The following is a 27,259-nucleotide window of genomic DNA, read 5'->3' as shown; positions in this document are numbered from 1 at the left end:
ATAAAGAACAATGGTTTAATATTTCTAACAGAGCCACTACACAGTCTGCCAAATACATTTCATATTCATTAATCTTATTATACAACAGTTAGCGACACGCAAAGCTTGATTAGCTTCCCTTGGAAATATTTTCATTGGCAGACTAAAGATACACAAACTGGCCAAATTTTGTGAATCACAGACATATTTATCTTGATCAAACGAGTACCTTCTTTTGAGGTATATAAATGTAATAATGGACATTAGACGTGATTGTTTGAGCTAATTATAGCACCACGACCCCTCGGTGAACAGAACTGGAAGGGCTCAACCCTCTGAAATGCGAGATGGGACGTCTCATTGGTCAGTAGGGGGGGTCGACCAATACAGCTTGTAAACCGGTTCAGAAACGCCTGAAAACCAGTCCAGACGGCCTCTGATCAAGCTAAAATGTGTTCGCTTTCACACAATGCTTTTACACAGGTGCTAATGACAAGCCAGATCTGTTCGAGTACTAGCCTAGTAATTAGGACACACACAATCCCCAAGTTCTTTCGCCTGAGAGAGGCAGTATCTTGTCCCTCATTTGACTGAATGTTTCAGAGACAGAACTGCCCGAGCGAGTCCCGACTAAACACTAGAGCGTCTGTTTTTGACATTTATCAGCCTTCTCGCCGCGGAGCAGACACACACACACTTCTTGCGTTGCTGGCAAATCCCACAGCTTTTGGGGAAAGAGCGGAAATATTTGGCCTCACAAAACCAGTGGTAACGTACAAACGCCTCTCTCCTCTCTTCCTCAGTAATGTCCTGAAACACTAAGCGTTTTCTTCTTCGTCTGCGGGGTGCATGTCGTGTTTATACGGGTTTACAGATGAAAACTTTTCTTTGCATGCAGTTTGGATCCTCTCCACTAAACATGGAGACGTTTTGACAGCACAGCTGCGGGACTGTAAAAGCTTTACTGTACCTGGAGTTCATTACAGACCCTGCCTCAGCCCCTCTCCTTCTGTCTACGCTGGAGGTTTTATAGATTCTTTCCATCTGAGCCTGGTCATCCTAAAGAGCTTAATTAAAACGCCCTGGTCTCAGCGCAGCTCTGATTTAATGCTAACCGTATGCCTGAGGGTGGGACTGGCGTTTGTAGCCGCCCTCTGATCACAGATCAGCATCGCTCAGCTGGATTCTCATTACTGTACGTCTGGCTCATCTTTTCCTCTGCTTGGCTTTTCTTCTGCAAACTTTGTGACAGATAGTACAAATAAATTTGTAAAAAAAACTGAATTGACCATAATCACTATTATAAAATGGCAGTTTTAGGGCGCTTTCACACCTACCTTGTTCGGATTTCCGGACTTTTCACTTTGGTCCGAATCAAAATTACAGGTATGAACCCGCCCCCTGACCACAGTCCGAAACAAACAGACGACATTTGGTCCGACGAAAAGAGGTCGTCTCGGTCCGGATCAAACTGAACAAAGGTTTGGTTCGTTTCTAGTGTGAAAACTAGGGCTGTCAAAAGATTAATCGCGATTAATCGCATCCAAAATAAAAGTTTGTGTTTACATAATATATGTGTGTGTACTCTGTTAATTATTATTTATATATAAATACACACACAAGCAAAAAAAATATTATTTTTATATATAAAACATTTATATTTATATATATATTATAGATTATATAAATGTATATACATGCAAATATTTCTTAAATATATACATGAATGTGTGTATTTATATATAAATAATAATTAACAGAGTACACACACATATATTATGTAAACACAAACTTTTATTTTGGATGCGATTAATCGCGATTAATCTTTTGACAGCCCTAGTGAAAGCATTTTCTGTATGGTTCGTACTTTCAGAACATTTACAGGAAGTTCCTGTTTATGTTTAAATTATTATAATGTTATTTTTAAATTTCATCTAGGCTACATTGATTATGAAAAGTGAAAAGATGCGCAATCTGTCAGAAGACAGAAGGTCAGAGATGATTTTGCTTAAAAAGCCTTTCTTTAAAGTGAATTTCGTTTCGTATAAATTGTATCTTAATTTTAATCAACGTTTAATCAGATAATTGCCTGGATTTAATAAATAAGAAGCAAATAGTCTATAGCAGACAATTATCGCGGGGGCGATCACATGCTTTACACATGAACTGGAGCGTCTCAAATAAACCCAAACTCAGCAGCTACTGCCTCACAAACATGAGGAATATGTGAATATAAAGCTTGAAATGTCCACTTTTAAACGTAACGAAAAGAAAATAGTCCAGCAATGCCAGTGTTCAATAGTGGCAACGATATGCGTCCGTTCATTCACTCTTGTCAAAGACGCACGTCCGTTTACAAACCAATCACAGTCCAGATGCCGCCCACATGATGAAGACGAGTGGACACAAGTGTGTCATGTAAAGATCTTTAGTGCACTCGCATGATGGAAATGAGAAACCAAACCAAAACTAACCAAATGTATAAAATGTATAAAAACATGAACTTCGGTGCGGACTTACAGGTGTGAAAACGCCCTTAGTCTTGTGAAATGTCTCAACCAATTCACTGAAATAATCAATTTTAATCTAATAATTTGTTTACCATTCTGAAATTGCTACTAGTTTTTAAAGGAACACGCCAATATTTCTGCTCATTTTCAGACTCCCCTAGATTCAAGATTCAAGATTCAAGAGTTTTATTTGTCACATACACAGTTATATACACAATATACAACTGGCAGTGAAATGTAAACAGGTCCGCTCCATGGACAGTGCAAATAACAGTTACAAGAAATTAAAATAGAAATAGAATAAAATTAGAATAAAAAGTATTAACATAAGTAGAATTATAAATAAATCAAGTAAAAGATAAAAATAGGAAATAAGATAAATAAAAATATAAAAAATATGTGGATATGATAAGTGAGATAAACTGTAGACTTAAAAATAAGTGGTTAACATAAAATATATATATATGTATATATAAAGAAGTATAATGTGCAAGGTTTATTACAGGTTGTTACGCAGTAACAATAGGAAAGTAAAGTGCAGTGCAATTGCAGTATGTGGATGTTAATGTTAAAAAACCGTATGTTTATGCGTGTGCGGGGGTGAAGTGAGTCACGTGACTGAGTTCAGGAGTCTGATGGCCTGGGGGAAGAAACTCCTCCTGAGCCCTAGAGTTAAACAGTTGAGTTTGAACGTCTGGCGCTAGCACTTTTATCATAGCTTAGCATAGATCATTGAATCTGATTGGACCGTTAGCATCTCGCTCAAAAATGACCAAAGAGTGTTGATATTTCTCCTCTTTAAAACGTGACTCTTCTGTAGTTCATCGTGTGCTAAGACTGACGGAAAATGAGAAGTTGTGATGTTCTAGGCCGATATGGCAGGAACTATTCTCTCATTCCTGCGTAATAATCAAGAGCTGTGAGCCGCCCCATGAGTGCAGCGGCGCAATGATATTACACAGCAGTGGTGTAATGTAACTAAGTAATAATATATAATTGGGAGAATCTGTACTTTACATGAGTTTTTATATTTATATGTAAACTTTTACTCCAATACATTTCCCCAAAGCATTTTCGTTACTTACTACAAACTAAATTCGGAAGACTGCAAATAATAGTGCTCGCACAAGCGCGATTGATTTCATTTTCCGTGTTGCGTCCATTACTATAGCAATTGAGCGGCACACTTCAAAAACAGATTTAAAACACGGTTTGTTATACACTACAGTATAGTTTTCCTGTCACTATAAAGTCATTAATCTGTTGACTAGATGCTGTATTACTGCCATTGAGGCTGAGAGGATGCTAACATTAGTACCTCAAACGGTTAAAACGTGACAAAACACACGCAAGTCTGATCCAAATCTTTAATGTCACGTTTGTTGCATTAGTTTATATCCATCTGGATGCTTTTATGCAGTCGTTCTGCAGCGAAGTGGCGTATTTGAAGCTAGTGACATGAGAAATCAAACTGTATCCTCACAGAAACATAAACACACATCAGAAACTCAGTTTTTATCGGCACTCATAACATATTTCGATTAGATAATCATCAAGTGTTCTAAATAAAAGTGTGAAATATACATATTCTGTGTCAAATTTCGATGCTATGACTTTACGTGTGAAGATGGCCATCTTTAAGCATGACTGTTTGGATTTATATGAAATGATAACATTTTACAATAAGAGTCCATTTTTAACATTAACTAAAGTTGATAAAAGTATTGTTCATCAACATTTACTAATACTGATTTTAAAGTCGTCTCTTACATCAGTTACTGTACTATGAATTAACAGGAACGATCAAGGTATAATTCATATATTTTATATTTAAAACTTACAATAAACAGTTTATTCATAGAAAACAAAATGGAAGAGTTAAAACTGAACACAATCTTGCACTTCACCTGTAAAGAATTTTTTTGTTGTTGCTCCTTTTGCATTTAATTGCACTTTTACTTTCAATAGTTAAGTATGTTTAATATGAAAAAAAAAACCTTTTCGTACTTTAGTACAATAAATATCACATACTTTAAAACTTTTACTCAAGTAATATTCTAAACAGTGACTTCCACTTTTACCAAAGTTATTTTCTCCCAAGATATTTGACTGAAATAGCCACTCGTTACAACCGAGGTCTGCAGCAAAGCATTTGTGAAGCCACAACACAAACAACCTTGAGGCGGATGGGCTACAACAGCAGAAGACCCCACCGGGTACCACTCATCTCCACTACAAAGAGGAAAAAGAGGCGACAATTTGCACCAAAATTGGACAGTTGAAGACTGGAAAAATGTTGCCTGGTCTGATGAGTCTGGATTTCTGTTGAGACATTCAGATGGTAGAGTCAGAATTTGGCGTAAACAGAATGAGAACATGGATCCATCATGCCTTGTTACCACTGTGCAGGCTGGTGGTGGTGGTGTAATGGTGTGGGGGATGTTTTCTTGGCACACTTTAGGCCCCTTAGTGCCAATTGGGCATGGTTTAAATGCCACGGCCTACCTGAGCATTGTTTCTGCCCATGTCCATCCCTTTATGAGCACCATGTCCCCATCCTCTGATGGCTACTTCCAGCAGGATAATGCACCGTCACAAAGCTCCAATCATTTCAAACTGGTTTCTTGAACATGACAATGAGTTCACTGGACTAAAATGGCCCCCACAGTCACCAGATCTCAACCGAATAGAGCATCTATTGCATATAGAGCATTATATATATATAATTAATTGTAACTTATTATTTCTTTGTAATTATTTGTTAAATTTACTAGCAATTATTATTGTGAGTGTCAAATCACATTTAGGTTCTAAAAGACCCTTTTTATGAGCTGAATTCTGGTTGCACAAACTGAACTGATTGAATTGACTAGAAAAACTATTAATAAAACTCAAAAACATAATAAATGGCTTCATTAGATCATTTAATACGGCGCACTGGAACATCTGGAGCCACTGACATGATCAAACTTTTCAAAAGAACAACTTTGCGTAAATGAGTCGCACTTCCCATCACTACAGCCCGAGTGTCATCGAGTCTGTTCGTACTCAAATCTGTGCTATGATTGTTACATCTGAACATGATAGTTAGAACCTCTAAATACCACTCATCACACACACCTAAATAACAGTTTTACTCTCGTACAGTAGAGGTGTTAAAGGCTACCATTCCTTCAAAGCTGTCTGGCTTTCCCAGGTGAAGCTGTTAGAGGCTGGATCACCTGTGATGCCGTAACTTATCATTATGGAAATGTGTACGCAGACAGTATACATTACCAGAGTTATATGAGGAACACGTAGAGCTGAGTGTGTGTTTTATCCCACAGGTTTCAGCCATGAGACTAATCCTGGCACTGTCACTCCTCGCATGTGTGACCTTCAGCCTCGCAGAAGAGCCGAGGCGAGGTAGAAGACGAGGTGTTGGACCCAAGCAAGCCAGAAAACAGACGTCTGTTAGCGCCTTGCAGCTGGGAGGATCGCCAGAACGCAACGGACAAGATGGATCTGTTTTCAGGGAATCTTACAAGAACACAAAACAGCCAAAGGCAAACTACGACGTGACTGCAGGTTAGTGTTGACAACAGCTGATGCCAACTTTCACTGTGTTCATAAACATTATCTGTAATGTAAAGATCGTGTGTGTGTATAAGTTAAAAAAAACGTGTTATTACTAGTACCATGCAAAAAGTTTTTCGTAAGCGAATAAAAGTATGTATGAAAAAATTGTCATTTTTTCAGATCGAGTAAATGTTGTCCTTGGTCAGGTTCCAAAAAGCCATAAAAATCCAGTATGCATTGAAAGGGTTTTGGTTAGTTTTTATGGTTAAGTACATGACCATTCTGCCCAGGGTGGTAATGCTCAGGACTGACCACATGATTATACACTGGCAACATGTGAACCTGCAATTCACTAAACACAAACATCCGTTTGCGCCAAGCGTGGATGATTCCAACAACACACATTTTAAGTGTCTTTAGCATGTCAATAACAGAAAACAGCACAAATGTGGTCAGTAAGACCCCATTAAAACAACAGAAAAACACTACTTCCCTGTAGACACATTTTACTGCTGTATTGCTAGCATGTGTACACCAAACGACTAAGATCTCTGTACATGAGAAATACATGGAAAAGTGTTGCGATAGACTGCTATATATAGCCATTTTACAGCCCGATTATACGCATTGGATGAACATTGGGCCAGATGGGCCTTAATAGTCCCTGTACATGCATAATGTGGCTTCTGTTGTAAATCATTGCCATTTTTTAAGTTTTTTAACATTTTAAATAATTCATAAATCAAATTAAAATGATCAAAGTGACAGCCTTGAACATTTTCATGGTGTCTTGGGAAAACCAAAAGTATAACAGATGCATTATTTGTGACAAAATGAGTCGCAATGAGCAGATTTTCAAAAACAAAGTTGAATGGTTCTATTGGAAAACCTTCAAAATGATGTTTGATTGGTTGGAATCAGAAAATTAATGAGCTTCACCTGTTTGAAGTCGATAGAGTCAGCAAAGTCAATTCTGAGAAAAATCGAGTTTTCTGAAGGTTTCAAAATAAAATAACCTAGCAATCATACCTTAAACGTCATAAGTTGACCTCAGACAACAGACTATAAACATTTTTAAAAAGCCAGTTCATCTACTGTACCACACGGATCTAATATAATGTTACACATCAGATGTTTTTCCTCAACAGTTAACCAAACGTCCACTTAAGACATAACAGATAATGTGAATACTCGCCAAGACAGATATTTTGAAATACTGTAATTCTGTGTATATATCGGGCATAGCGCGTCGGAAGCAAAAAAATGTGGGTGGGTCCCCCCGAAAATTTTACTGGAGTAGATGCAATTTACATTAAGTGCAAATAATCTGCATTGTTTACTAAACATCTGGTTGGGCCAGACAACATTACAAAAGTCACCAAATCATTTACAGTGATAATGGTGTAGGGGTGAGACGTGTGGCATTAAGTTTTGATGCAAATCGACCTGAAGTTCAAATACGCCTTTTGCAGAACTCGCTCTACTCCCTTTTCCAATCACACATCACATCGGAAAGCCATTTACTTTCAATTAAAAATTACAAAAATATTAGAAAAGTTGAAATAATGCATCTAATGTGTGTTTAATAATAAGTGTTTATCGGTTAGGGGTAGGTGAACAGAATTATAGACGGTAAATTGAGTGGGCCCAATATCATTGGTCGTAAAAAGTGGGTGGGGCTTGTCCCAGGATATCGGGATCACGCGGCGTCTTTATGCGCACGTGTCTGAACTGTTAGTCAGTGTAAGATGGTTTTGTTTACATCAGCATGAGTTTGAAAATCACATTTCATTGGTTGAGACTCATGCCATCGAGAATTCGTTATGAATCTTCATAAAGTTGGAATGCTGCGCTTTAAAACGATACCAAACTTGAGCTGAGGGGAAGCGGAATGTTTTTCATGGACAAGGGAAAGGTACAGCTCTTAGAAAACATACAAATAAAGATAATTGTTTAATTGCTTTTTGGAGCATTGGAATCACTAGACGAGGGTTTAATGAACTAATTTTTGTGAAAACCTCAAATTCGACCAAAACTGACATTTTTCACGGGTTTGGCTCAAGCGGCTCCTCCCGCAGTTTCTCCTGAAGCCGATACGGAAGTGAGTTAAACTGCAGTTCATGGAGTGGCCACTAGAGGCAGACTCCAGAAGGAGCAGAATCTCATTGAGCTCATGTTAAAATGGCCAACAGCCGTACAGCCCAAAAACACAGTTTGTCCCAGACTGTAAACATGTGTTCTTCTGCTGTACGGCTAATGTTGCCCTTCATGACGACTGTGAGGGGGGGAATGTTTTTATAACTGACTCGTTTACATTATATAAAGCCTTAAAGTTCTGCATAATTAAGGGCATGGCCACTTTGAGTGACAGGTGGATTGCCGTTTGTCTGCTGTCTGTTAGTCGTCACCTCAGCTCCGCCCACGTCCCGCCTCTTTGCCCATTTTCTGTTATCCTGGAGTGACTCGACAAGATGGCGACGGCCGTACAGTCTATGGTTTGGCTGTAGCTCGTAATTCATAGTTTTCACGTGACGTCACACACTTGACGTCACATTTTCCATCACAGGTCACATTTTGAACTGATTTTTGGCAGTGATTACATTGCAGCAATCTTCACTTTAAAGGGTTAGTTAACCCAAAAATGAAAATTCTGTCATTAATTACTTACCCTCATGTCGTTCGACACCCGTAAGACCTCCGTTCATCTTCAGACACAAATGAAGATATTTTAGTTGAAAGCTGATGGCTCTGAAAGGCCTCCATTGGCTCAATGCACGGTTCACTCTCAAGACCCTTAAAAGACACTAAAGACGTCGATACAAAGTCCATCTCACTACAGCGGCTCTACAATAACTTTATGAAGACGAGAATAGTTTCTGTGCGCAAAAAAACCCTAAATAACGACTTATATAGTGATGACGATTTCAAAACACGGCATCATGAAGCTTCGAAGCGTTATGAGTCAGTGAGTCGATTCAGCAGTTTGGATCGCCAAATTTCAGCGGTTTGACACGCGATACGAATCATGATTCGACTCACTGATTCATAACGCTCTGAACTGCTGAATCGACTCACTGATTCATAACGCTCTGAACTGCTGAATCGACTCACTGATTCATAACGCTCTGAACTGCTGAATCGACTCACTGATTCATAACGCTCTGAACTGCTGAATCGACTCACTGATTCATAACGTTTCGAAGCTTCATGATGCCGTGTTTTGAAATCGTCATCACTATATAAGTCGTTATTTAGGGTTTTTTTGCGCATAAAAACTATTCTCGTCTTCATAAAGTTATTGTAGAACCACTGTAGTGAGATGGACTTTGTAACTTTAGTCTTTAGTGTCTTTTAAGGGTCTTGAGAGTGTAAAGTTGAGCCAATGGAGGCCTTTCAGAGCATCAGATTTACACTAAAATATCTTCATTTGTGTCTGAAGATGAACGGAGGTCTGACGGGTGTCCAACGACATGAGGGCAAGTAATTAATGACAGAATTTTCATTTTTGGGTGAACTAACCCTTTAATTTTTGCACTAATTTGCGTAAGTATAAATCAATCACATGTCTAAGTTTCTTTCGTGTTTGTAATTGTCATTATTCCAGGAAAAACAGAGCACTGTGTATTTCGAGGCATCACCATGTACGATCAAACGGTGTGGTCGCCGAAGCCTTGTGTGAACTGCCTGTGTTCCAGCGGTGAGGTGGTCTGCGACCAAATACTGTGCCCCGCCCTTCAGTGCCAACTCAAATTTCAACGAATTGGAGAGTGCTGCCCAATTTGCATCGACCCAGGTTTGGACAAAGCATGGCATTATCACAGCCGGCCAGAATATTTTGTATATTAATTGTTATGTTTGATCTTTCCTAATCTTATAAATGCACAGTCCCAGTTGTCGACGGCCCAGAGTATTCCGGTGACTCTCCCGTTCCCAACGATCTCACCGAGCTTTATACCGGAACATCACAAAGACAGACAGACAGGAAAGAAAGACAAAAAAAGGACGAAGAGGAACGAATTCGCAAAAAAGACGCTGAACGCAAGCAGAGAAAGAAACAGAAGAAAGAGGAAGCCGAGAGACAGAGAAAGCTAAAAGAGGCCAAAGATGCCCGAGAAAAAGAGGAGGAGCAAAGGAGGCTACAAGAGGAGGAAGAGGAGAGAGCGGCCGCAGAGGAGAGGAAAAGAAGGATGGAAGAACAGCGGAAGGCCGAGGAGGACAGAGCTCGTAGGCTAGAGGTAGAGCAGAAGGAGATGCTGAGAGCTCTGGAGGAAGCGGCGGAGCGAGCCCAGGAAGGACTCCGAGGGGACGAGGCCACTGAAGACGAGGACATGGTCTGGCTAAGGGGAGACGTTTTTCAGATGCCCCCCGTTCCCCCAACAAGAGCAGAAGGTCCTCCTCTCTCAGCTCTCCAAGAGCCAACCGAACCAGACGAGGAGGACACTGAGCCAAGGGAAGAGCAGCCAGAAGTAGAGGAGGAGGAGTCTGAGATGGTAACCACATTGCTGCCACCAGGTTGCTCGATCTCTGATGTCACTATCACCTGTGAAAATGCTAAACTGACGGGTATTCCTCCACTGTCCATCCCTGAGCTCAAATCCCTCAGCCTACAGGGTGAGGACGGCCACATCCCTGAGTAACCCCTTAATGCTGCGTTCACACTGAAGGCGGATGGAGGAGCGAGTGATTTCCATGTTAAGTCAATGTAAAGACACGTTGACGCGCGTCTGGAGGTCCTGAGGCGCGATAGACGCGATTAGTGTGGTGTGATGGACGTCCAGTTCGTGTGAAAGAGGCTAATTGAGCGTCTGGAGTGAGTGATTTCCATGTTAAGTCAATGTAAAGACACGTTTAGATGGACGTGATTTCGCCTCATTTGCGCGTCCAGTTCGTGCGAAAGACACAAATTAAGCATCTTGTGCCATGCGCGAGTGATTTTATATGGGGCTTTTTGTGCATTCACATGTTTGAAGCGAATTCGCGTCTGAAGCCAGAGTTGAAAAATCTGAACTTTGGTGTCTGTTCGCGCCGCGTTAACCAATCAGGAGCCTCCTCGCTGCTGTCACGTGATGAGAAACACTGCATAATTTAAAAACACTACTGTTATTGCGTCACAAAATGTAGTTTTAAGAGTTTTCCAGGTGAGAATGTAGTTGTTTAAAGATTGGTGATCTGGTGTGTGTGGAGTTGAACATGTGAGCTGGTGTGTGTGGAGTTGAACATGTGATCTGGTGTGTGTGGAGTTGATCATGTGATCTGGTGTGTGTGGAGTTGATCATGTGATCTGGTGTGTGTGGAGTTGAACATGTGAGCTGGTGTGTGTGGAGTTGAACATGTGATCTGGTGTGTGTGGAGTTGATCATGTGATCTGGTGTGTGTGGAGTTGATCATGTGATCTGGTGTGTGTGGAGTTGAACATGTGATCTGGTGTGTGTGGAGTTGAACATGTGATCTGGTGTGTGTGGAGTTGATCATGTGATCTGGTGTGTGTGGAGTTGAACATGTGATCTGGTGTGTGTGGAGTTGAACATGTGATCTGGTGTGTGTGGAGTTGAACATGTGATCTGGTGTGTGTGGAGCTGAACATGTGATCTGGTGTGTGTGGAGTTGATCATGTGATCTGGTGTGTGTGGAGCTGAACATGTGATCTGGTGTGTGTGGAGCTGAACATGTGATCTGGTGTGTGTGGAGTTGGACATGTGATATGGTGTGTGTGGAGTTGAACATGTGATCTGGTGTGTGTGGAGCTGAACATGTGATCTGGTGTGTGTGGAGTTGATCATGTGATCTGGTGTGTGTGGAGTTGAACATGTGATCTGGTGTGTGTGGAGCTGAACATGTGATCTGGTGTGTGTGGAGTTGATCATGTGATCTGGTGTGTGTGGAGCTGAACATGTGATCTGGTGTGTGTGGAGTTGAACATGTGATCTGGTGTGTGTGGAGTTGAACATGTGATCTGGTGTGTGTGGAGTTGAACATGTGATCTGGTGTGTGTGGAGCTGAACATGTGATCTGGTGTGTGTGGAGTTGAACATGTGATCTGGTGTGTGTGGAGTTGATCATGTGATCTGGTGTGTGTGGAGCTGAACATGTGATCTGGTGTGTGTGGAGCTGGACATGTGATCTGGTGTGTGTGGAGCTGAACATGTGATCTGGTGTGTGTGGAGTTGAACATGTGATCTGGTGTGTGTGGAGCTGAACATGTGATCTGGTGTGTGTGGAGCTGAACATGTGATCTGGTGTGTGTGGAGCTGAACATGTGATCTGGTGTGTGTGGAGCTGAACATGTGATCTGGTGTGTGTGGAGCTGAACATGTGATCTGGTGTGTGTGGAGCTGAACATGTGATCTGGTGTGTGTGGAGCTGAACATGTGATCTGGTGTGTGTGGAGTTGAACATGTGATCTGGTGTGTGTGGAGCTGAACATGTGATCTGGTGTGTGTGGAGCTGAACATGTGATCTGGTGTGTGTGGAGTTGAACATGTGATCTGGTGTGTGTGGAGCTGAACATGTGATCTGGTGTGTGTGGAGCTGAACATGTGATCTGGTGTGTGTGGAGCTGAACATGTGATCTGGTGTGTGTGGAGCTGAACATGTGATCTGGTGTGTGTGGAGCTGAACATGTGATCTGGTTTGTGTGGAGTTGATCATGTGATCTGGTGTGTGTGGAGCTGAACATGTGATCTGGTGTGTGTGGAGCTGAACATGTGATCTGGTGTGTGTGGAGCTGAACATGTGATCTGGTGTGTGTGGAGTTGAACATGTGATCTGGTGTGTGTGGAGCTGAACATGTGATCTGGTGTGTGTGGAGCTGAACATGTGATCTGGTGTGTGTGGAGTTGAACATGTGATCTGGGGCACGTTCAAAGCTCAAACCGGTGCGCAACGTTTTGCTACGGTTTCCGGTTGAACGTCATGTTTCCTGGAAACGGTGCGCACCGGTGTGCAACGGGTTTGAGATGCGTTTTTTCTCGTTTGGTGGGTGTGTCAAATATGTCAGTCCAATCAGAAGCAACATGTATATAAACCACGCGGTATTAAAGAGACAGCTCACACAATGGGTCCAAGTAAAGATGTTTACAAATGTGTCCGCTGCAGCTCAGTAAACACAACAATTGAAGATATTAGAAGACATGATTGTCGTAAGAGTTTATATATATATATATATATATATATATATATATATATATATATATATATAATCAACATGATGATGTATTTATTTATATATTTAGCTTCATTGCAAGGCAAGTTTATTTATATACCAAATTTCATATATGGTAATTGCTTGATATAAAGTGAGAAAGAAAATACAAGCTATTAAAAAAGTAAGAACTAGAAATAAAATGATTTAAATTAGAATTGATTACCAGGAGATTAAAAAGTTAAATAAATGTGATTGGGGTGTTGTCATTTATTCTGGACGGTAAGGGCAGTGATTGCATGTATTTTGCAGTATTAAACACGTATTTATATCAATTTTATCAGGCTCCGAAAATTCCACAAAAAGAACACAAAGAATGGCCTTCTCGGCTGCCATAGTTACAACTCTTGCGTCAACAGAACAGGGTGTTCAACGCAGCACCGTTACCGTTTAAAAAACGTTTTGCAACGTTTTGTTGGGGCTGAACGCAGCCCTGGTGTGTGTGGAGCTGAACATGTAGGCTTTTTAACTTTATCGTTGAACTAGCGCTGACTTTTTTTGACTGAATTGTTAGCTTTATTTATTGTATAGCTTCTTATAATGGCTTTTATAATGACCATTCTTATGCTTTTCATTGAGTTCAGAAGAATTAGTTTACCTTGCATTTACCTGAGAAGAAAAAGAAGAACGCGATCTTAAGATGAGATTTAAAGTAAAACATTTATTGTCACTTATATTAGCGTTGATGCATAAACTTCACATGCGGTCTTTACAAAAAAAATGTAATACACAGGCCGGATTAAACAGCCGAACTGGCCGTAGTTTGCCCACCCCTGCGTTAAACCGAGGTCCTGACTCTCTATGGCCATTAAAAATTTGCCCACTGGCCCCTGTCCATCATGGCCTCCTAATCATCCCCATATATATATATACGATTGGATATATACATATTAATGTGTTTAATATTGGTTTTTAAATGCAAACGAAATGTTTAAGCGTCCAACTAGACGCGATAGACGCTCTATTCATGTTCGGTGTGAACGCAGCATTACAGGTCCTAGAGAGATACTGTAGATCACTAACCTAAGACACATGCAGGAAATTAAGCCTAAATCTGTGCATAAGCCAGTGTTTACGCAGTCCATGTCCATGAGGCTGAGTTTGATAACTTGTCATGATTATGAAATTACAGGCAATGAAATCCAAACCATCCCTGCTGGAGCATTTAATGGCATTCCCAACCTAGAATGGATTGACTTGGGGAAAAACAAGATCTTGTCCTCTGGCATAGACCCTCAAGCGTTTAAAGTAAGTTAAAAAATACAAGTTTGCAGCACAATCTTTTTGTCTCTAGTGAGAAAAACAATTTGACGTCTGAAATAATCCAACTGCAATTTTCTTGCCTAATCAAATTTGCAATTGTTTGGATGACAAAACACGCCACACATTTGGTACAAGACTGAATAGTGCAAATATTGTGCATGATCATGCTATCAGACTTGAGGTAAACTGACCTGAAAGTGCCAAAGAAGCCTTGAATGTTGCCAATAAAGTGATCTTGAGGCATTTGACCAAGGCTAAAAAGAAAGGCTAATCTCACATCATGTTGTTGGAATTTTTAAAAGTCCATTGGCATGAAAACAGACCCATTTTGAGTGTAAATGTGCTAAGTTAGACCGACATGTACATTCTGGCAATCGGGATAATGTTCCTTTCCATTGCTGCCTCATATGAACATCACTTCATGTCTTCCAGCTGAACTTTAGCTGAATTAGAGAAGCAAATGTTTCCTTCATACCGGTTTAAAGCTGTACCATCTGACAGCGCTGAACTACACTTTTCTCCAATGTTTTGCTCTGTTCATTGCCATGAAGTTTCACAAATCTCGCTGTAATACAAACACTATACCCACTTGTGCTTTTTTTGCACAGCCTTTCAAATAATAACAAAATTCCATGGCTCATGTTCAAGTGAAACAACAGAGGGAAAGCTATGCTAGTCTTTCCTATTTGCACTGGGTTCTAACCAGTAGAAATATGCCCATCATCTGAATTTATTGAAGAAAAATACAGTATATATACAGTACCCAGACTGTTTCAATTCATCAGAAAGCTTGGAGTGACAATCAGATATGATAGCGATATGAGCTGCTCGTTTAGTTCGCTTAAAGGTTAAAAGTTTTTTAGCTTTTAGTATGACTTTGTTATAAGACGGTGTGCTCCAAAACAATGACAAAATTTGCATTTAGGAGATATAAGCATTCAACACGTCTCTCACTTCAGTTAAAAAGGATCACAGATTTTGATGACTTTCTCGTCACATCTTCTGTCCAATCAAATGCTCTCTAGAATCTGAAGGCTGGCTTTACCAAACAGAACGGCTCTAGTCAAACTGTGATAATAACGAAACGCCATTGGCTGTTTTAAAAAAGGGGAGGAGCTGCTTACAGCTGGAGCCGTTTCAGGGGAAATTACGTCAACACATTGAATAATGCTGCGCGTTTAAGGCACTTCAGTGGGACTTCAAAACTTCTCCGGTTTTCGAGGTCTTTTCTGACCCCAAAGGATGTTTGCTCACATAATACAAAAATGGCATGAGACTTTGTACAGTTGTCAACACTCTCTAGATATATATAAAACATTGGATTGATAACTGCTTTTATGTTCGTGTGACAAAAAAAGTCACACTCAAGGTCTTTGGGGTCTAGAAAATGGACAAAATTCATCCTCAAAAACAGAAACAACACAGAACACACATACAGAAATGAAGTGGCACACTTCCAACAATGCATACAACATCCACAATGCAGAATGATCACGCTCTCTTACACACACACACACACACACACACACACACTCATGTTGGGTTTTCATGTTTTATGGTTTTTATACTGTATAAACTGTATATTCTATCCCCCTACACTGCCCCTGCCCCTAAACCTAACCCATCACAGGAGACATTCTGCATTTTACATTTTCAAAAAACATCACTTAGTCTGATTTATAAGATGTTTTCCTCATGGGGACCTAAAAATGTCCTCACAAGGATGAGGATTTTGGATACTGCCATCTTTGTCCCCATAACGTAGGGATTACCAGTCCACACACACACACACACACACACACACACACACACACACACACACACACAGGAATACATTTGTTAATACTGTTCAGTTCATTGCATTTTAATGTCCATGTTGTGTATTTTTTACTCAATATGTAATATAACTGTTCATTTCTGTTCATTTTTGTTCTGTTACAGTTAGTAACTGAAGTGTAGATTAAATTTGTAGAATTATAAGAAAATCAGATGTTTGAAATAAATGATAAACTCTAAAGACTTTTCTCTTGTTCAGGTTTGATTGTAATCATAATGTAACATCATTGGGGGGAAAAATCAGTACAAAAAAATGCTAAACTTTGACAAAATTAATTAATTTTATTTGTTATAATTGTGATTTCATAACATTTATATATGAATCCAACTGAAAAATACTTGGAGCTCTGCAGACATTTACTGGTAAAAATCATTTTATTTTATTTTAAAACTGTATTTTCCAAAAGATGGGCAAAAATCTTACACTAAACCATGTCAAATTATCCATGTTATCCCCACGAATGAAAGTTCAAAATTTGGCTATTTTATAAAGGGAATTTTACATTAAAGCTACACTGTGTAACTTTTTTAGTCTATTGTTAGCTAAAAACACTTAGTTCTTTCAAAAATATATGTGCTCATTAATGTATATTTACTTCTTTCAAGTAATAAAGTATTCTTGTAAGTTTATAATATGCCATTGAAAATACATAAGGTAATGGGATCTAACGGTGGTCGCCATGTTGCCCCTCCATCTTGAAAGTACATTAGCCAAAGAGGGACATACCCGTAAATTCAAGCTTCGCCTTTCGTGTTTTAACCGGTTTTAACACTCGATGGCACTGTACAAAATTCTCTGCCTCGCGCATGTGCGCGTCAACTTGTTCAGACGTGTCTGGTGCATGTGCAGAGAGTTTTCATCTCAGCAGCTCCAGTAAGAGAGTTATACAGAGTTTTCCTGGCTGGATTATTCCTCAAAAGTCTGTTTTTCCTTGTGTGGTATTTCTGTGCGTTAATAACTCCGTAAGTAATAATAGTTATTGTCATTGTAGATGTGCTTCAGAGTGTGTCATCGCGTAATTCAGTTGATGTCACCTCAGAAGTATTTTTGTGTCAACATACAATAGCGTAATGCTCACCTATTTGAATAATCATTCAGTTATTTTGTTATCAACAATGTTTATTCGTTTATAGAAAATATTTGCTTTTAATGTATGTTGATGGAAATATGTATCATGTCTGATCGGCATATTAACAATTGTTAAACAGAGCGCACTGCAGTGCTAACGTTAAAGCACCGCACACACTTTTGTAATCCGACACCGCTTGTTAGCAGCGGCAGCTCCGCTCCTTTTAATGCAGCTGCATTTAGCGCCTATATATGGCACAATAAGCTCTGGTTTACGGTTACATTATACAAATGTAACTTATAAGTATAGTTATACAGTTCTTAACTGTGTATGTATATTTACCATCCTTATTTGTTCTCTCACAGAAACCACATTTATGTACATATCCACGCAAACCTGTTTATGCCTTGCAATTGGATGACTGAATAAACATTACTATCATCAAAGTTCACTCTGGATTAGCTGCAGTTCTTTCTAGCCGAATAATTAGGCCAGTTGAGTTCCAACCATCCCACTGCGCACAGAATATCCCACAGGCACCGTGTCGAATGTGGACGAGGTCGAACTGGAAGCCATGTTAATCTTGGACTAAATCGGCCACCGTAGGAGTTGAAACGAAATCGGAATTGAGAGGAAAAGAAACTAAAATTCACTGGATGGTCATATACCTTTTCACCACTAGATGGGGGAAAATATCACACAGTGTAGCTTTAAAAAAAACAGATTTTGTGTGAAAATCCATTAAAAAAATATTTTTTAAATGTGATTTTAAAAATGATTACAAATACTCCAAAAACTGCACAGATGTTGAGTAAAAACATTAATAAACAGAGTAAAATTACATTTGTTCTAAAAAAAAAACCAATTGTTTTGTTACAAAATTACATTTTGTTGCCTGGGGTCTGTGGAGACCCCAAAGAGCCTGAGTGTAATTCCCAAACGAAGACCGGAGAAGGGTCACAAACATACACGAGTATCCAAAGCATTGCGAAAAAACCAAAATGGAAAACTTTCAGTGAAGGATTTCGAAAGTATATTGCATTCGACTGTTATTTTGTGCACCTAAAGATTAACGACGTGATTTTTATTTAACTTTCTTTTAAGGGTCTTAAATTCCTGTCTCGCCTGTATATGGATGGAAACCTTCTGGAACAAATTCCCTCTGAGCTCCCATCAACACTCCAGGAGCTCAAGATAAATGAGAACAATCTAAAAGAAATCGAGGAAAACAGCTTTGAAGGTAAAACAGTTGCTATGTTTAAAGGTTGGCATCTATAAAAATGCTGACATTTAATCAGCTAACGCTAGCATGAAATGTTCCTTGTACTATGAAAACACAATATTGCTTGATAATTCCTGGAAGGTCTCAGCAGTCTGGTCACGCTGGAAATGGAGGGGAACTTGCTCAGTGAAGGTAATGTGAATCCACAGGCCTTTAAGCCTCTCGAAGAGCTGACTTACCTTCGGCTGAGCAGAAACCATTTCCGCACCGTTCCTCAGGGCCTGCCTTCATCTCTACTGGTAAGCTCTGAAAACTATTCAAGGAACATCCAGAAACTCGTGACTTAGTTTTTCATTTAATTGCACTCAAATTTGTGGGCTACAAATCAGCAATGGTTTTACAGTACCTGTGGGAAACCAGTGGCACTAAAGCAGCGATTATGACTTTACCACAGAGTAATCCCAAGCCATAATTGCTTTGTCAAGTCTCTGTTTATTTACTCAACGAAGCAAACTGTATAATTCTCTTTGCCGTTTAGGAGTTGTACCTTGAAAACAATCTGATTGAAGAAATCTCTGAAACGGCATTCAACCACACCACAAACATCAACGTCGTCGTGCTCAGACATAATAAACTAGACGAGTCAAGCATTGGACCTTTAGCCTGGATCAATCACAGGTGTGTCTTCAACAAGGCTAACAATGGAATTAAGCAAATATTGTTCTATTATACGCCTAATTTCCATATTAACCTCTTATGCTCTGGGGCCATTTCCAAATGTAAAAGCCAAGAAAACATCCCCCACACCATTACACCACCACCACCAGCCTGCACAGTGGTAACTTTAAATGTTTATGTATTATTTACTTATGATTATTATTATAAATAATAAACTTAATACATGTAATATTTTTTTTTTAAATAGTTAAAAGCATTTAGCTGTGGTACCGAAATTGGTACCGAATACCGTAAAATGTTGATGGTATTGGTACCGATTACTGGAATTTTGGTACCGTGACATCCCTAATCCAGACTAGACTCTGTTCTCCAGTGTTTTCTGTAATCTAGTGTTTACAGCCGGAACTGTCTGCAGGGTGCTAGAACACACAGGGCCTGAGTTACACACTTTCAACAATCAATTTATAACCAAACAATCTAAAAGCGCCTCTTTTTGGGGGGTTATTACAGCTCAGACAACATATACTCACATGTTTATCACTTTTAGCCGTGCTTTATGAAACTTCAGAGGGTTTCCTGTACAATGACTCCAGTATTGTGTTTAGAGACACTGTGTGTGTGTGTGTGTGTGTGTGTGTGTGTGTGTGTGTGTGTGGGGGGGGGAAACTTTTACATTTGGGTTGGACAAATCCAGACGGAAATGGTCCCAGAGTAATTTAGTGTAAATGTGTGTAAAAAGTGATGCATGTCTGCAGAAAGTAGAGACTCTAAGCTTTCATATGAGGTCAGAGCTCCTCCAGATGTTTAACATGTAAAGTATATACTTGATGATGTCATTCTGGACCCTGATCAGGGTCTGCAGAGTTTAAGAGGTTAATACATTCTTGCACTGATATATTGTGCGCAAAGTGGCGTAAAGTTTCATGCAATAATCCTTTGGGAGAATTGAATCTGTGTTTCTAAATGCATGAATGCTTATTCTACTTCCTAAAAGGAACCTGGAGTCTATAGATCTCTCGCACAACAACTTCTACCTGGTTCCATCCTTCCTGCCAAAGTCACTGGTTCATCTGGTTCTGGCTGGGAATCAGATCGAACGCATCCCAGGATACGTGTTCGCACACATGGAGCCTGGCCTTGAGTACCTCTACCTCTCTTACAACAAGCTGGATGGGGACGGCGTCGAGCCAGAGTCGTTTTTTGGCACCTTCAACTCTATGACCGAACTCTGTCTAGACCATAACCAGCTTACGTCCATTCCCATGGGAATCAATGAGATGACAACGCTACATTTCCTACGACTTAACAACAACAAAATCAGGTACAGAGCTAGCCTCCTGCAAAGAGTCTGGTTTATCATTTCCTGGGATATGTAAGATATTACTAATTGATTCCAGATTTTTTATCTTGAAATGAGTTGATTTTCCTTCCCAATTTTAGTGTCTATGCTTAAGGCGAGACACTACAGGTGAAAAGGGATTTTTTTTTAACCCTCTGGGGTTCTCCATTTATGGGTCACACTCAGGACCTTCAGGTCAAAAATGACCCGGAGGGCGAGATTAAGATAAAAAAATATTTGAGTAAAATCAATGAAATATATTTTTGTTCAATAATATTTTTCTTTTCTTTTTTGGTGTTTTGAGATAATTTTATGATTTATAATTAATATTTATGCAATAATTATGACCCATTTTTTCCCATTGAATATAATAAAACATTTATATATACATAAAATTTTTTTTATTAAAGCTATATTTCATTTTAGAGTCAAGCCTAGGCCTCATGAAAGCAATTTTTTAAATGAGATCGGGGACACATTGAGCATTTTTATCACGCAATAGCAAATTTTTACCACTATAGTGGATCTTGCGTTTTATTAAAAAAAAAAAAAAAAAACGTAGCTTCATCGGAATGGTCCGATATTTGGTGACTTTATTGGTACTTGGTATATGAACACCCAAAAAAACAGGATTTGAAAAGTCTAAGTGGTCGTAAAAAAAAATTATCACACTATTGTTCAGGTCAAAAATGACCCCCATAGGAAATGAATGGGAAATTAATGCAAAACAGACAAAAAAACTCTCTTTCACACACACACACACACACACACACACACTTATACACACAAAAACACACGCACGCACAAATTAACGCGTGCCATTCCAAAAGCTAATTGTGTGTGTGTGTGTGAGTTTTTTTGTCTGTTTTGCACTCTTGATGTTTTAGAGATCTTCACTGTTGAGTCTTTTTTTCTGCATTCTGGCTGATTTGTAGATTGTATGCACAAAAAACTCTGTATTTTCATATTTTTGTCATTTTCCCGTTCATTTCCTATGGGGGTCATTTTTGACCCGAAGGTCCTGAGTGTAACTTTTTTTTTACGACCACTTAGACTTTTCAAATCCTGTCCCCAATTTTTTAGGTGTTCATATACCAAGTACCAATAAAGTACCAGGTTTCGGACCATTCCGATGAAGCTACGATTTATTACGTTTTTTATTTAAAAAAACTTCGGGTCAGAAATGACCGAAGAGCCCCAGAGGGTTAAATTAGAAGATATCACTGTGAAACTTCTACAGTTTATTACTAGCATAAACATAAGAAAAAAAATGTATTGCAAGTTTTGTGTATATTAATGTTTTAATACACAAATGAGGCCTTATATACTTAAATATAGGCTAATTTGCATACATTTCCAAAAACAAAATCAGGAAATTGGACTAGATTAAAAATATAATGAAATGACCACCTTAATGTGTAATGTTGACATGTGTTAAGGTTTCAAACTAGCCTCAAAATCTCAAAATACAACAAGAAAATGAGCCCAAGACACATTTCCTAAAAACATACATTTCCTTTACATGAGGAGAACTTTGAGATTGTTAAATGTTTCCTCCAACAGGCATGTTTCAGAAGATGCCATCTGCGACCCCTTGAGTGACGGAGACTCTCATCTAGTGGCCCTTCGCCTCGAGAACAATCTCCTTGACCCCCGGAAGATCCCCCCCACAGCTTTCTCCTGCGTCCGCTCCTACTCCAGTGTTGTGTTAAAGCCTCAGAGGATTAAGTAAATGTAATCTTATCTACTATTACCATAAACCACTAAAGGCCATAAACACAAAACTAGTTTGATTCCTGTGAAACGTGCAGATATCATGAAAATATGACAATACCAGAGACAATTCTGGCATTGAATCTCTGTTTAGCATGTTTTGTTTTATTAGATTTTATAAGCTTCCATTAATAAGTCAAGATAAGACATGATCTGGCCTCGAGGATCATTCATGCCTAGACGTGCATGGATCAACTGTACAATACAGCGAGAGGAAGAAAGTAGCAGAATATAACTTTGTATTCTATGTTGAGATGTATCTTATTCTTGTCATAACAGTATTAAGTTTGTCTAGTGAAGAAAAACATGGCTTTTCTTAAGTGTTTATAGAAGAAGGCAGCCAAAATCAACCTGCTTACATAATGCATTTTTCGAGGACCAATAAGGACGTTTACTACTGAGAGAACTTTGATGCGAAACTGAAAGACATCTACAAGGTTCGAGACATTTAAGTGACCACAGATTTGTATTTGCTTAAGTTAGAATTCAATACAGCTTCAATAAAACAGTTCCCTATGTATTTTCCATTCATTTTATCACAAAGTGTGGGTTAAAGTAAGCTATCACATAAAGAGATTTCCTAAAATGTCTATTGTACTTCTTTCTTGACCCCGCACCGGTGTGTGTAAGCTAAAACACTCCAGATTCATGTTCTGAACTTGTTTTTGCAATAAATGCACAAAAGAGGAAAGGGTTAACCCTCTGGTGCTCTTCGGTCATTTCTGACCGGAACATTTTCTGTTTTGAAATGTTAAAAATCACAGCTTCATCAGAATGATATGAAACTTGGTGACTTTTCTAGCATTAGGGATGTAAACACAAAAAAAATGGGGGTCATGATTCGAGCATGCTAATTGGTCGTAAAAAAAAAAGTAGCGTTCATTGTCTTCGGTCATAAATGAGCGACCATAGGAAATTAATGGGAAATCGGCAAAAACACAAAAATTCTCGGAATATTTGTGTGTATAATCTACAAATCGGCCACGATGCTGAAACAAGTACACAGCACTGAAGAGGGGACACTCTAAAACATCAAGAGTGTGATATTGACACACACACACACACACACACACACACTCACACACACTCACACACACTCACTCACACACACACACACACACACACACTCACTCACACACACTCACACACACACACACACTCACACACACACACACACACACACACACACACACACACACACACACACACACACACACACACACACACACACACACACACACACACACACACCTATGAAAAACTGAACCTATGAACCGCATTTTGAATTCTTTTAAATCACAGCTTCATCAGAATGATATGAAACTTGATGACTTTTCTAGCATTAAGGATGTTAACACACATAAAAAATGAGGGCATGATTCGAGTATGCTAATTGGTCGTAAAAAAATTACTCCCACTTGTGCTCATCGGTCAAAAATGACCACCATAGGAAATGAATGGGAAATCTGCAAAAACACAAATTCACAGAAAAAAAATCGATATTTCTAACAAACAAACAAAAATATCGAAAACTTTATAATAAATAGTCTGAGATTTTTTAAATAAATATTCAAATCCATCAACAACAAAAAAATCATTCAATGTGTTCAAAAGAGAACTAGTGAATGCTCAAGCCTCTCCATAGAGACCTCTAGTGGTTACACACATGGTTGCAGGATTTCTTAAATAATTCCAAAAGAGGCGCTAATCTGCCTTCAAAAAATTATTTTGAAGGTCTAGTCTCTATTTTAACCTGAAATACAGCAATAATAAAAAAAAAGGTTAAATTACAAAAAAAAATTTTTAAAATTTTCAATGGCAAAAATAGACACTAATGATTGCATAAATATTACAAAATACCATCAAATCATCTCAAAATACAAAATTAAAAAAGAAACAATATTATTGAAGACAAATAAATTGCATTGGTTTTACTGGGGTGGAGGAAGTTTAATTTTTAGGTGTCCGGGAAGACGACCAATGCAACCCCTAAAGGAAGAGCACCAGAGGGTTAAATGAAATGCTGAAGGACCGGCCATGTAAACATGAACATAATAAACGCAGTACTCATCTTTCATCTCCTAAGCCAAGAAACACCAGCATACACTTCAGTGTAAGGGTCCGCTCTTCAAAATGCATCCCACTTTTTAATCCAAAACAACGGAAAAATAGAGGAAAAAAACTAAAAATCCTCCTTTATTTGCATGAGCGTTTTGAGTTAAAGTAATCAATCGTCTCCATTTTCAATGAACAATCGATTCTAATCCGTATTCCATCATTCTGGCCTGTACTTTGGACTCTTGCGCTCAAGTTGAGCCCTCCCTCGTCTCTCTCCTCCAATCACAGGTGTTCTGGGGACTCAATGGCCCTGTCATGTGCACTTTCGGTCATGTGGACTTAAAATGGCTTTTTAAGTTTAAGTTTTTTTTTCTTGAATATCGCATTTGAATGTGCGATGGGCAAATATGTTGCATGCCCCCCTTCAATGTCAAATTTGACTAGGATGAGAAAATTTGGCATCTAACTCAAAATAACTGAATTCAAAAGATCAATCTTTACACAAACAATCACAAACAAATGTATTATGTATAAAAGTCGAAGAACATTCGAAGCAGCATCTATCTTATAATCTGTTGAATGTGAAAATACAACAAACAACAAATATATTTGTCTTAAAGTGGTGGAATATAGTGCAGAACAAAGTAACTAACAGAGCATTGTGTATCAAAAAGTTAAATGAAAATAAATTAATATAATGATGAAAAAATTACATCTATATAACAAAAATAAATAAATAAATAGTCCCATAGTATTCAATGGCTGACAGTAGTAGTTGATTTCATATAATAATGTAAATGTAAACTCATTACTTGTCTGAATTTCCACATTATAAAGGAATCATAAGCTACTAGTCATAAGAGGAATGAGTGTCCTTGACTGATTAGAATGAAACACATCTATTCCAAACTGGATGAAGGGTCCTCAATATTTTGGCCCTTACAAGACATAATATCATAAAATATGATATTTTTCCCTATCGAATTAAGGTCTGCTGTACAGTAGAGATGTCACTTAAAGGGTTAATGTTTTAGGTGGGATATTATGTAAGAAAAAAGCACTAAACAAGACCAAAGGTCTTGCTTTATTAACCTGTTAACACAGTACAGTTCCCCATTATATGTACTTACAAGTCATTTGCCCACCGGCAACTATAGTTACCGCTTGGACTTTTGACTAAGTGTAAAACAAACTATAGATCTGTTGTAAGATTTGTTTTGTTTGGATGATTCTAGTCGCCCATTCTCCTCTGACCTCGAGCATCAACAAGGCATTTTCTCCCACAGGACTGCCGCATACTGGATGATTTTCCCTTTTCACAGCATTCTTTGTAAACCCTAGAAATGGTTGTGTGTGAAAATCCCAGTAACTGAGCAGATTGTGAAATACTCAGGCCGGCTCGTCTGGCACCAACAACCATGCCACGCTCAAAATAGCTTAAATCTCCTTTCTTTCCCATTCCGACATTCAGTGTGGAGTTCAGGAGATTGTCTTGACCAGGACCACACCCCTAAATGCATTGAAGACACTGCCATGTGATTGGTTGATTAGATAATTGCATTAATGAGAAATTGAACAGGTGTTCCTAATAATCCTTTAGGTGAGTGTATATGCTTCATATATATGTGAACAAAAAATACTTATTAGTAACATGAAAATAACCTTTCTTTGGGAGGGTTTGCCTACGTTGTGCTTCCTGGAAGTAGGAAGGTGTCTCATGTGAAAGGAAGGAAGTTAATCCCTTTTTTCCCTTTTGAAATCCTATATTTGGTTGTTTTCTTACGTGTCATTGAGATTAAAAACACGGATACTATCTAGAAAAATACTTACAGAAGGAAAATGACAACTATACACTGCGCTGGGCTTAAATGGGTTAAGACATCAATGTGTCATCACGAGCCACAGGGTTTAATTTGGATTTGTCTGTGCATGTTTTTTTTACTGTCATAGATTCTGCTACCATTCACATGCATTATACGACTCACAGACTGCAACGGTTGGAGTTAAAAATCTTCATTTGTGTTCTACTGAAGAAACAGTCCCCTATATCTTGGTGGTAAGCAGATGAACATCACATTTTCATTTTTGGGTGGACTATCCCTTTAAGAGGTTAAAATATCTCAGTATGAAACTATAATCGCTCAACAGAAGTTCTGCGCTAATGGAATCACCGCAGACTGAAGCGCATTAATGACCCCTGTAAATGATCCGACCATGACATCACAGTCTTCCGCTCCTTCTAGGATTCCTCTAAGATTGCGAGTCCTCACTACATCAGAGCCGGTGAAATGTGGACGATTACTGAAAAATGCCTCTGAGGTTGAATTGGGGTTTCACTGATTTCAGACTAAAATGAGAGGAAAGAATAAACAAAAAAAAATCCTAGCTTTCCATGATTCACATACTAGTCACATGGCTTTTATTCCGGGGGGGGGGGGTTAATAATCAACAGCTGTTAAATCAGTTAAATCTCGGACAAGCAAAGACGTGGAAAACCGCCAATATATCTCAAGTGTTCGCAAGGTCGAGACATTTCCAAACATGTCCTAACATTACAACAGATAAGATTGAGAAAGGTGCACATTTCCACCTTCCCTGAACCGGCTCACCCTCACTTCTGTAACAGTATCTACATCCTTTTAATATACGGCCTCAACTCGACATACCACGAACATTTATTGGTTTGAGGTTGGTTATCATTTCGGAAGGAATGCCGGCCAGTGAGACTCCATGAGACATCATCTCAAAACCCCCAGCCAAACCCGAGCATTT

The 27,259-nt window shown here is 38.9% G+C and overlaps 3 protein-coding genes across 3 annotated transcripts in view; 2 read left to right on the top strand and 1 right to left on the bottom strand.

Annotated features, from left to right (window-relative positions):
• The window catches only part of LOC307120889 (uncharacterized protein), a 678,898-nt gene that overhangs the window by 259,259 nt on the left and 392,380 nt on the right, over positions 1–27,259 (top strand). The window lies entirely within an intron of this gene.
• cenpp (centromere protein P) overlaps positions 1–27,259 on the bottom strand; it is a 111,627-nt gene that overhangs the window by 16,528 nt on the left and 67,840 nt on the right. The gene's annotated exons all lie outside the window — the stretch shown is intronic.
• Positions 407–22,947, top strand: ecm2 (extracellular matrix protein 2, female organ and adipocyte specific). Its single transcript, XM_079808060.1, has 10 exons — positions 407–747; positions 5,816–6,056; positions 9,652–9,840; positions 9,933–10,658; positions 14,381–14,496; positions 18,522–18,657; positions 18,781–18,938; positions 19,178–19,317; positions 20,312–20,638; positions 22,220–22,947. Exons 1-10 carry the CDS (start codon positions 574–576, stop codon positions 22,386–22,388), a joined length of 2,376 nt encoding a protein of 791 aa, XP_079664186.1. The 5' UTR covers positions 407–573; the 3' UTR covers positions 22,389–22,947.

Source organism: Gobio gobio, assembly GCF_949357685.1.
Source record: "Gobio gobio genome assembly, chromosome: 24".
In the NCBI taxonomy this organism is placed as follows: Eukaryota; Metazoa; Chordata; class Actinopteri; order Cypriniformes; family Gobionidae; genus Gobio; species Gobio gobio.
Note: the sequence above shows the minus strand (reverse complement) of the source record. Positions and strands in the feature narration are given on the sequence as shown.